Consider the following 12,525-nt stretch of genomic DNA (forward strand, 5'->3'; position numbering starts at 1 on the left):
GATAAGCAAAAGCAGAGTCAGACCTGGCATCTATGCTGATGCAAAATAGAGACAAACTTTCCTCTTTAGGTCTAGAGTGAGGATAGATGACTATAAATTCTTAAATAGCTGTTTAGTTGGGATTGACTATTACATTAGAATCAACCATCCATATGTCCTGTTACATTTCAGGTAGGGATAAATCTTGGTGGTAGAGAAAGTCATCTCCCTCAGACTCTAAGATATTCTTTTCTTCTTTGGGGGTCAAAAAAATCACTATGGAATTAATAGTAAGTTTTAGTGTTGTTATTGGTTTTTTATTTTTTATTTTTTAATTGAGGTATGATTGACATATAACATTGCATTATTTTCAGGTGTACAACATAATGAGTTGATATTTGTATATATTGCAGAATGATCACCACAATAAGTCTAGTTAACATCTGTTACCATGTATAGTTACAAATTTTTCTTGTGATCAGAACTTTTAAAAATCTACTCTCTTAGCAACTTTCAAATATGCAATACAATATTATTAACTATGGTCACCATGCTGTACATTATATTTCCACACTTTATTTATCCATTCATCCACCAGTGGACACTTAGGTTGTTTCCAAATCTTGGCTGTTGTGAATAGTGCTGCAATAAACATGGTACTGGATATATCTCTTAAAGATACTGATTTCATTTCCTTTGGATACACACCCAGAAGTGGGATTACTAGATCATGTGGCCATTCTAGTTTTAATTTTTTTGGGAGCCTTTATAATATTTTCTGTAGTGGCTGCACCAATTTGCATTCCCACCAACAGTATAAAAAGATTCCCTTTTCCCATGCCCTCATAACGCTTGTTATCTTTTGTCTTTTTGATAATAGCCATTCTAAGAGGTGTGAGGTGATATCTCATTGTGGTTTTGATGTGCATTTCCTTGATGATTAGTGAGTGAGAACCTTTTCATTTACCTGTTGGCCAGCCATCTGTATATCTTTTTTGAAAAATATTGTTTCAGATTTTCTGCCCACTTTTAAAATCAGATTGTTTGTAGGGTTTTTTGCTGTTGAGTTGTATGAGTTATATATATCTATTATATATTATAATTACATAATTATATATAATATGTTATATTATATATATTATATTATATATTAACCCCTCATCAGAGACATGGTTTACATGTATTTTATCCCATTCTGTAGGTTGCCTTTTCATTTTGTCTATGGTTTCCTTTGCTGTGCAGAAGTGTTTTCCTTTGCTATGTAAATGGGATGTACTCCCACTTGCTTATTTTTGCTTCTGTTATCAAATTTAAAAAGCCAAGGTTGTTATCAAGGAGTTTACCACCTTCATTTTCTTCTAGGAGTTTTATAGTTTCAGGTCTTATGTTCAAGTCTGTAATCCATTTTGAGTTAATTTTTGTGTATGGTGTAAGATAGTGGTTCAGTTTCCTTCTATTGCATATGGCCATCCAGTTTTCTTAACACCATGTCTTGAAAAGACTGTCCTTTCCCCCATTTTGTAGTCTTTATTCTTTTTCATAAATTAATTGACCTTATATTTGTGGGCTCTCTATTCTCTTCCTTTGATCTATATAGATTTGTTGGCATTGGGTTTTATGCCCGTACCATACTGTTTTGATTACAGTAGCTTTGGAATACAGTTTGAAATCAGGGCTCATGATGCCTCCAGCATTGTTCTTCTTTATCAAGATAGCTTGGCTATTTGGGGTTTTTTTTTGTAGTTCCATACAAACTGTAGGATTCTTTGTCTAATTTTTGTGGAAAATGCATTGGAATTTTGATAGAGATTGCATTGAATTTGTAGATTGCTTTGGGTACTATGGTCATTTTGACAACATTAATTACTCTAATTTGTGAGTATGGAATATCTTTCCATTTATCTGTGTCTTCAGTTTCTTTCATCAATGTCATATAGTTTTCACTGTACAAGTATTTCATCTACTTGTCAAATTTATCCCTAGGTATTTTATTCTTTTTGATGCAATTGTAAATGGGATTATTTTCTTAATTTCTCTTTCTACTAGTTCATTATTAGTGTATAGAAATGCAACAGATTTTTATGTATTGATTTCATATCCTGCAACTTTACTGAGTTCATTTGTTCTCTTGGTTTTTGGTAGAGTCTTTAGGGTTTTCTATATATAATATCATGTCATCTGCAAATAGTGACAGTTTTATTTCTTTCTTTCCGATATAGATGCTTTTTTTTTTCTAGTGCTCTGTCGTTGTTGAAAAGAACCTAGTATCAGCTCATTTCTAGTGACAGACTTCTAGATGATTCATACATCAATAGTAAGATACAACAGATTATAGCAGTTTACATTTCACAAAATGACTTACAATATAAGTTGTCTTATTTAATCCTAATAATGATATTGTAAGGACAGGTTTTATTTAGCATTTTTAAACTGAGGAAACTGAGGGTCATTAAAGTAATAATTTGCTCATGTTTCCATACCTGGGAAACAGTAGAACCAGGATTTTAATACAAGTTTCTGACTCTGGGTATGAGATATTTAGTTTAGTCGGTCTGTATGTGTTATGGTCATGCCAAACAAGTATCATGGTAGTGTGCCAGTTTGGTTTCCAAGCCTCAATACTTACCTGAAAGCTTGAATAAGTGAAGGGGTTAACTATTAACCTTCTCCAGGACTTTAAGTTAAATGATCCATGAACCTATTATACAGAGTAAAGGAAATGGACCTTGGACTGACCTTAAATTAATTTGTCTTGTTTCTGCCTGAGGTTCCTTTTTTTATTGTTGAGTGATTTAAAGAAAATTTATTTTGGACTTAATTTTTTAGAGCAGTTTTAGGTTTACAGCAAAATTGAGAGGAAAGTACAGACATTTTCACTATACCTCCTGCCCCAACACATGCATAGCATAGCAACATCACTCACTAGAGTGTTGCACTTTTTACCAAGGGTAAACCTACATTTACACATCATAATCACCCAAAGTCCAGTTTAGTCTGGAGTTCACTCTTGGTGTTGTGCATGCTGTGGGTTTAGCCCAAGGTATGACATTTATCCATCATTATAATACCATACAGAGTATTTTCACTGCCCTAAAAATTCTCTGTGCTCTGCCTATTCACCTTCCCCCACCCCTACCTTTGATAACCATTATTCTTTTTATTGTCTTCCATAGTTTTACCCTTTTCAGAATATCATATAGTTGAACTCATACAAGCCATTTAAGATTGGCTTCTTTCACTTAGATTCCTGCATTTAAGATTCCTCCTTCTTTTCATAGCTTGGTAGCTCATTTATTTTTAGTGTTGAATAATATTCCATTGTCCTGCTGTATCATAGTTTATTTATCCATTCACCTACTAAAAGACATCTTGGGTTGCTTCCAAGTTTTGGCAATTATAAATAAAGCTGCTATAAACATGTGTGCAGTTTTTTTGTGCAGACCTCAGTTTTCAGCTCCTCCAGGTAAATACCAATGAGTGCAACTGCTGAACTGTATGTAAAGTAAGAGTATGTTTCATTTTATAAGAACCAGCCAAACCATCTTCCAAAGTGGCTGTACCATTTTGCATTCCCACTAGCAATATATGAGAGCTCCTTTTGCTCTGCATCCTCATAAGCATTTGGTGTTGTCAGTGTTCCAAATTTTGCCCATTATAATTGGTGCACAGTAGGATCTTACATTGTTTTAATTTGCAATTTCCTGATGACCTATGATGATGGGCGTATTTCCATATGGTTATTTGCCATTTGTTTCTTCTTTAGTGAGGTATTTGTTGAGGTCTTCAGTCTATTTTTTAATCGGTTTGTTTCTTATTGTTGAGTTTTAAGAGTTCTTTGTACATTTTGGATAGGAGTCCTTTATCAGATGTGTCTTTTGCAAATATCTTTTTCCCAGGCTGGAGCTTGTCCTCTCATTCTCTTGACATTGTCTTTCACAGGGCAGAAGTCTTTAATTTTAGTGAAATCCAGCTTAATGATTTTTTTTTTCAGGACTCATATCTTTGGTGTCATATCTAAAAAGGCACCACTGTACCTGAGATCATCTAGGTCTCTTCCTATGTTACCTTCTAAGAGTTTGTAGTTTTGTGGCTTACGTTTAGTTCCATGATCCATTTTGAGTTAATTGTTGTGAAAGGTGTAAGAGGTTCCTTTTTTTTTTAAAGAGGAAAACTTTTGGAATCTAGTAAGAAAGAAGCCATCTCTTTTAGGAGAGTTTTGTGAGAGAAAAATTTAACTTGAACACATAATGAAATAGGCAGCAAGAATCCCAAGTCCTGACATTAACCCATACATAGAATGAGGGAGAACCGCTCATTTGGTTAATCAGCTAAGCTGTGATGGAAAACTGATATTCCTGACCTAGCTGCTCAAGAAAAGCACAGATGTTCTACAGAACCATCCAGAGGGAGGGAAACACACAAGGTGAATGGTGCCTGCAGGAGACATCTGACCAAAGAGGCTATTTGACTATTCTCAGAGAAATCAAAATGTAGCTTAAAGAGAGGACTAGATGTATAATTACTAAATTTTGACTGTAAGTTCTTATGTTTGCTTGCAAAGCCCTGCACTTTCATGGTATATTTTGTTGTTATGTAATATGTACCAGAAAACAGCTTTCCTCACTTTACTTATAGAGACAAGAATATACCTTGGTCACACCAATAGCTGTGTGATATGACCAAAGCTGTTTAAGTTTTAGGGCCTTTCCTTTCCTCTTCTGTAAGGTAAGAATGGTGAAGGCTCCCAGATGTGCCCCCTCCCCACTTAAAAATAAAATCAATGTAAAACATTAAAAAATAAAACTGTATTTTGTAATTATTTATTTTTATTTAACAAAGGGACTTCTTAACTTAGATTCCAAGAACTTCAGAGAATCTTGAATCCACTGAAATTTATGGAAAAGTTTGTATGTTTGTCCTCAAACTCCCAAAAGTTAAAAATCATTGGTCCCTATCTCTGACCATCCAGAGAGCACAAAGGATTGAACACAAAGAAGCAGATGCAATAACTTTGACATTTGACCAGAACCATAAAACCTTCATTCTCATGGGGATAATATCGTCTCTCCTTCAGCAGGGCTGTTTATTTCTGGATTTCTCTAGGACATAGAATGTACCTTATAAAATCCAACCATATCTTTTAGATGTGTTCTCAAGGAAAAGACAAATCTAAAACCTCTATGAAATCATTACTAAGAGTCACTAAGTGATGCTTTACTTGGCTGAAGTAGAGGTCAGCTTCCTACTGACTGGTTACTACATCATGTCCAGAAGAAAGTAGAGAAGGAAACCAGTTATTTGCAACCAACCCATGTATAAGCATACCACACCTTTAAAATATCATCAGTGCAGTTTCCTCGATAGGCACTGCAGATAAATACGTTGATGAGTCAGTGATGCAGGGGTTCCTCCAAACCTGACTTATAGAGAAAGGAGGGCGTGTTACGGTATGGGAAAGTAGGATAAGAATCAAGGGTCTGGCAAAACTCTGCTTTCATTTTCCCTCAGTGGTCAGTGTCCACTTGGATGTCAGGTAATCCAGGGGAATAAAATCCTAAGGTCACTGATTTATTCACAAAGGTGTCTTCCATTTATTGCATTGTGCATAATGACCAGGTAAAAATGGATCTACTTACTTCCAAAAAATGCCATTAGAATTATTCGTATAGACATTTTCTGTCCTTTTAAAAAATATATTTTCTAATGAGACAGAGACATGTCATCTCTAAAAGAGATTTCTTGAAAAAATATTTCTCTGAAACATTGGGAGGATGAATTGAATCTAAGATAATTCCATTAATAAAAGCTTTTACCAGCACCACCTAACAGTGTATATTTTGTATTACTTTCCTTTCCACTAACATTTATCAATATCACCTTGTTGTGAAAGTTGCTTCTTAGAATGGCTTTGTTGTTATGGTCCTTTAGCCTTTTTGTTATTCAGTAGAAAGAGCTTTGTAGAATAGCTCACAGTATCTTACTTGCTTGCTTACTTTTTGCATTTATAAGCATCTCTTCAAAGTGTTAAGGTAATCTAAAAAAGCTTCTGGCTACATAGTTATAGAACTAGCCTAAAGGTGGCCAGACTACAGATTGATGTGTGTGTGTGTGTACTGTTTCTAGTTTCGGATGGAGAGCACACAAGTCCAGAGATGGCCCTCACCATTCACTTACTTCGCACTGATCGGCAGCCACCAGTGTTCCAGGTCACAGCTCCACTGCTTGAGGTCCGCCCAGGAGGCAGCACTGCTATAGGTAAGAACTGAGAACCTGAAAGAAACATGGTGTTGGAAATGGAACCATATTTCAGTAACAGTCCCTATTTAAATCTCTTCATGGTTACCAATAAGTAGTGACCTTCTCTTCCAGAAGCTGCGTGCATCTCATCCATAGCCATCCCTCTGCCCATTTCCATGCAAATGGAAGCAGTGTGGAGAGAAGGAAATAAACACTTCAGAAGCCAGTGCTCAGGGATGGAATACAACTCAGAATTTATTTTCCAGTCTCCAGGAGTTTGATTTGCTGCCATCACTAAAATATTAAGTAACAGAAAGCAGAGAAGAAACGAGAGGAAAGTGGTTTCAATGACTGCTCTTGTTTTCTGTTTAGAAAGGAAAGAGTAACAGTAGGAGTGACGGATCACCATAACCTTCAGAAGCTGTGAAGAGTTAAGAGTTGGCCCAAGTGTTTTATATATGATTTTATTTACCTATCAGTATACTTACTCTTTAGAAGTTTTTTCTTTTACCAAGAACATCTTAAGAACGAAGAGTGGATGTCATGATTTTTGTAAGGTGTGCTCTGCGCATCCTTATGCAGTTTCTACATGTGGGTATTGACTACAATTCCTTATCATCCGACTTATAAACAAGCCATAAGTACAAAGATGACTGTCCCTTTTGCCCCACTCCTTCTCATGCCAGTGATGGCCAAAGCAGCCATTGTTAAAACAACTTGGCTCTTCTGTAGATTCAGAGAAAGGAGAAGGGAAGAAACGATGAAAAGCAAAAACAATTTCTGGCAGTATTTTCTGGAAGGAAACCTACCTAGTCAGTCAGGACTGACAGGTTTGTGGGCTGCCATTCCCTCATTTGTGTGAAAGAAAAAAGAGTATTCTGAATTCAGAACTACCCATTCATAAGTTAACTTTTGGAAGAACCTACTTGTAATTTGGGAATTGACTGTATTATCAAGTTTTCACTCTTTTGTGGTTGATTCAAATGAGTGCTTTCTTAGAACCATCAGGTTACCCACAACATGGCTTCCAGCCTGGCCCGGGGCTTCACTGTACGCAGAGTATACACTTGTTCATGTACACATCTTCTCATCATGCGCTGTTCTCCTGACTGCAGGACTTCAGCTGGTAGTGAGAGATACAGAGACAGTGCCTGAAGAAGTGCTCTTTGAGCTTCGGAAACCTCCCCGGCACGGCGTGCTTCTTAAGTACACCGCTGGGTCCCGGGGGCCCATGGCCACAGGTAGCTGCTCGCTCTGTCATTGCCCTGCTTAGACTTCTTTTTTTTTTAAGTATTTTAATTTTACGGGTGTATAGTTGATGTACAATGTTGTGTTAGTTTCAGGTGGATAGCCGAGTGATTCAGTTGTGCGTATATTCAATACGTATATTCATTCTTTTTTAGGTTCTTTTCTCATTTAGATTGTCACAGAATATTGTTCTTACTCTACAGTTGGTTTTATGTCTCAGACAAGAAGTAAAGCAACATTGTGAGATAAACTATAAGGAGATACTTAGAAAGGAAAAACCTTTAGTGTGTAGTCCATTGGCTGAAGTATTTGGGACTTCTTTCTCTGTACCATCAGCCACACTCCAAAACTATGAAGCTATTTCCTCAAGTTGTAGGTAAAATTGGTTGATTTCTGAAACCTGGAGTAAATGCATTTAGAACAACCTCATATGAGTCGTCACCTGCCACTTACCCATTGTTTGTTCATGGAGATCAATTTGTCTTCCTTATTTTGATATGTGAATCTTCACAATATTTTAAGCACTGTGACTCTGAGAGTGTAAACTACATGTATCTTCATCCATTAAAAAGGGTGGTGATGTTACCAGCTTTCCAAAATAATACTTATTGTGTCTTCCCTGCTTATAAAAAATAATACATGCTGATTGTTTAGGAAGTACAGAAAAGTGCAAAGAACACAACTAAATCTAATTTTTAATAGTTGGTCCTCATATATTGAAGTGAATATTATCCCTTGTCACCTTGGGATGCTATATATTTATTCTGACAATCTGCACTTTCTCAAAACCGTTATATAATTCCTAATAGGCACATAATAATGTGTTCTCCTGAATATCTCTGCAGAGAGAGGGTGTCAAATCTTTGACCTTGAAGGTACATTGAATTTGTAAGAGCAACAAATAGGCACTTAGGAGTCACAAAGGCAGATTTTTTAAAAATTTGCTGAACGAAAGAAGTTGTCATTTAGATTTCTGGCATCCTAAAGAAAGGAACTATGTTAAGAGCATAACACTCAGAGCCCAGTTTCTTTAACATTATATTTAACCTGTATTTGTGTAATTAATATATGAGTTCTATAGACGTTTGTAAAATATTAGTTTTGTTACTTTTTTTAGACACAATACTAGTAGCACCAGTGAATCATATTAACACATAGTTGAAAGAGAAGGCTTAGAAGATGAATACTAAGAATGAGTAAATTCTTTAGTTTCATTATATTATGTCAATTAAGGTAGTCAATAATCTATGAGGAAATAGAGTTAATAAAACGTCCAAGAAGACTAGTTCCTCAACTGTGCTCCTGGAATCATTGGGGCCCATGGCACTAAGTATAATTTCTCATAAAAAGAGTTCTATGACTAAACAGTTTTGAGAAGTTTTAATATTGGATATTGAAGATTCTAGAATTCTAATGAATCCTGCTATTTAAAACTTTTTTATTTTAAATTTTGTTTAAAGCTATTTTTCTTAAACATTTATGACCTTGAAATTTTTTTTTCACACACCACCTCTCAAGTCCATCACGAATTAGTACTCTAGACTTACACACTTTAGGTTTCTAACTTTAAATATATTTTTCAATTTTTAAGTGTTTTTTCATTTTAAAAAATCTTATATTCTCAGAACAAAAATCTCTTACAGGTTTGTCTAGCATAATTTAACTTTTTCAGTAAATCTTCAGTATCAAGATTATATTCTAGAAGGGTTGTCATAAAGAACAGAAGCATGTTCTTTATTCTCTAGAGCAAAGAGTGATGAGTGGAGCTTAGAGAGATTTTGGCTCAATATGATTAAAAACATAACAGAATTTTAGAGCTATCATCGGTGGAAGTAGCTCCCTTGTAAAAACAGTGAGCCTCCCACCTCGAGCCATGTTGAAGGACAGGCTGAATAACCCTTTCTCAAGGGTAGTGTAAAGGGAATCTTATGTTGGGTGGGTGGTTGGACTCATTAGCTTACAACTCCCAGAGTTTATCATCCTGTGTGTACTTTGAAATCCTGAGAACAAAGGTGTAATGGAAATGAAAAGTGTTATTCCCAGAAGTAATTGTTTTTTGCAATTTGTTTTATTCTTGAAAGGTGACACTTTCACATATGAGGATGTAGAGAAAAACGTGCTGCAGTATCTACACGATGGCTCCTCTGCCCGGGAGGACAGCATGGAGATCTCAGTCACAGATGGCATCTCAGCGACAGTGGTGGATGTGAGGGTGGAAGTGTCCCTGTCCGAGGCCCAGGGGCCTCAGCTGGCTGCTGGCGCCTCTCTGAGCATCACCGTTGCCAGTAAAAGCACAGCTGTAATCACTAGGTCACATCTTGCTTACGTTGTAAGTTCGTCTGTTTGTCTTTCTGTCCACTCCACCCTCTGACTAGGCTGACCAGGAAGCGATGCTGTGGCTGACTGTTTGGGCCGTCAGGCATGTGGCCATAAGAGAACTTTTTTCTCCACTTCCCTATCATTCTGCTCTTAGGAATAGTTACACTCTTTATTCCAGCTGCTCGCACTGTCTCCCAAGCAGACACGTGAATGAGCAGAACGTTGATGAAAACAGACTACGTGTAGGAATGGGTGATTGTCACCTGGAAGTAGTGTCAATGTCAAAAAGTCCAAGTCCCCATATTTTAAGCTCTGTCAATAATATTTCAAATGGGAATTTTAGGAAAAGAGCATTTTTAGAAGAACTTACCTGGTCAATGACTAATTAGTCATGGTATCTCATGGCCCATTTTTCTGAGAGAAAGCTTGCTTTTCACCAGCGTTTGTCTCAGGTCCAGGTCTGGACAGAATGCTGGCTTGCTCCTTTGGCAGGATTACAACTCACTCTCCATCCAGTGCCCCAAGAGAAGCAGTGTGGCTCGGGAACCAAGGATAGGTTCAGGAACTCTGTTGTTGTTTCTTCCACCAATCTGACCTTAATTTGGTAATAAGTGATCCTGGCCAATTAAACTCATCTTCTTTCCTTGACTTTACCCCTGGAGCTAAGGATAATGAGGATAATTAATTTTATTTTTCATTTATGTATGTTGTAAACAGATATGAACTCTCCATGTATAAATAATGAGTAGTTTTAACAAATACGATGAAAATAAGAATGATTATCTTAATGGTAATCATTCTTAGTATTGAATTTTTCCTTTGCTAGTCTTAAAATTTCCACCAATAACCCAGCCTTTTTAAAAAACACTATATAGTTTTATGTAATCCTTTTCTGAGCTGAAGAGTCTGGCTATAAAATCTAGTCCTGAACAGTAGCATGTAAGATAAAGCATTGACCTGGGAACAATTGCTTCAATTGGTTGTGCACAGATTTTCCCCTAAAATTGTCTTTTCTTAAATTATGGGAAACTGCATTCCACCCTGATTCTTCTCATGTGTCTAGTATAGTTTCAGAACACCTTTGATTTTGTTTTTTAATTGACAGGTGATTTTTACCATAGGTTACAGTCTTTTGAATCTTACGAAACACGAGTTCATAAAAATGTATGAATACAGATTTAATCAATAGATCACCAAGGCCTGAAAAATGTTTGACAGACCAAAATAGGGTTCCAGGAGCAGTTTCTTCCCATTAACTCCATCTTACAAGTTGCAGATCAAAATGCAGGCCCATTGGCAACTGAAAATGTATTTTTAGAAATTGATTGAATGTGAATTTACCCACTAGAGCAGAAAGACTCCAAAAGAATTATTCTAGCTCACTGAAAGTAGAGCATATTTTGCAGACTTAGCTAAGTTATACCCTAACTTTCTCTGAGGTTTGTAGAAGAATTTTGTACCTAATGTCATGGGGAAGACTTTTCTAGATATGCATAGTCAGTGAGTTTGCTGTGAACATCCAGAAAAGTTGGAAAAGCCATCTGAAACCCTGGTCATAAATGGAGCAGAATATAAAAGGATAGGAACAGGTGAGCCTGTTCCTTTTTTCTTTTTTAATGATTTTAAATTAATTAATTAATTAATTAATTAATTATTTTTGGTTGCTTTGAGTCTTCTCTGCCATGCGCAGGCTTTCTCTAGTTGTGGTGAGTGGGGGCTACTCTTTGTTGCAGTGTGCAGGTTTCTCATTGCGGGTGGCTTGTCTTGTTGTGGAGCACGGGTTCTAGGCCTGTGGGCTTCAATAGTTATGGCCCTCAGGCTCAGTAGTTGTGATGCATGGGCTCAGTTGCTCCACGGCATGTGGAATCTTCCTAGACCAGGGCTTGAACCCGTGTCCCCTGTATTGGCAGGCAGATTCTTAGCCACTGCCCCACCAGGGAAGTCCCAGTGAGCCTGTTCTTAATTAGAATATCATGAATTGCAAGAGGGTGACATGGTGTAGGGAGAGACAAAAGGCAAAAATGGGATTCTGTGTGATTTGCTTCTTAATGGTGGTTTCCTATATACAATTTGCTATGTACTGCAAGAAAACAAGTAAGGAAGGGATGGTATGGGTTTTATAGTTAGAATGAATGAGTTCTAATCCAAGCTTACCACTTTTACTAGCTTAATAACCCTTGACAAGTTACTAAACTCCCTAGGGCTCAGTCTTCTCATTTGTAATATAGAGAGGATGATATAAGATTAATCATAAATAGCTAATAGAATTTCTATGCACCAGCCAAAATACACTAATTCAAAGTATGACACCATCTATAACATTATATAACGCGTATTAGGTATAAATGTAACAAAAGATGTGTAACTTCTAGGGGAAATTGATGCTATGACTGACTGCAAAGAAAATTCAAAGGAATCTCTTGACAAAGTTTTAGAAATAAAAGGAGAATTTACCAGGGGGCCAGACAGAAGACAACAGAAGATAGCATTTCTATACATAAGCAAAAAAATAGCCAGTAAATGTAACTGAAAAGATGATACCACTTATAATAGCATCACAAAAATTATACTCTTTGGACTAAATCTAACAAAAAGCAGGCAATACTTCTACAGGGAAAATTGTAATACTTCATTGGCAGACATTTAAAAAACACTAAATAAATGATAAGATACATCATATTCGTGAATAGGAAGGTTTAGTATCAAAAGATATCGTTTCTCCCACAAAGTGACCTTTCCTTC

General features: G+C 36.4%; 1 protein-coding gene across 1 annotated transcript in view; it reads left to right on the forward strand.

Moving 5' to 3' along the window:
* The window catches only part of FRAS1 (Fraser extracellular matrix complex subunit 1), a 505,547-nt gene that overhangs the window by 399,571 nt on the left and 93,451 nt on the right, over positions 1-12,525 (forward strand). The window contains exons 36-38 of the mRNA XM_057725661.1: positions 6,103-6,234; positions 7,332-7,457; positions 9,546-9,793. Coding sequence (XP_057581644.1) covers positions 6,103-6,234; positions 7,332-7,457; positions 9,546-9,793 — 506 coding nt within the window. The remainder of the gene's footprint in view (positions 1-6,102; positions 6,235-7,331; positions 7,458-9,545; positions 9,794-12,525) is intronic.

The sequence above is a fragment of the Hippopotamus amphibius genome, chromosome 3 (genome assembly GCF_030028045.1).
Source record: "Hippopotamus amphibius kiboko isolate mHipAmp2 chromosome 3, mHipAmp2.hap2, whole genome shotgun sequence".
NCBI lineage: Eukaryota > Metazoa > Chordata > Mammalia > Artiodactyla > Hippopotamidae > Hippopotamus > Hippopotamus amphibius.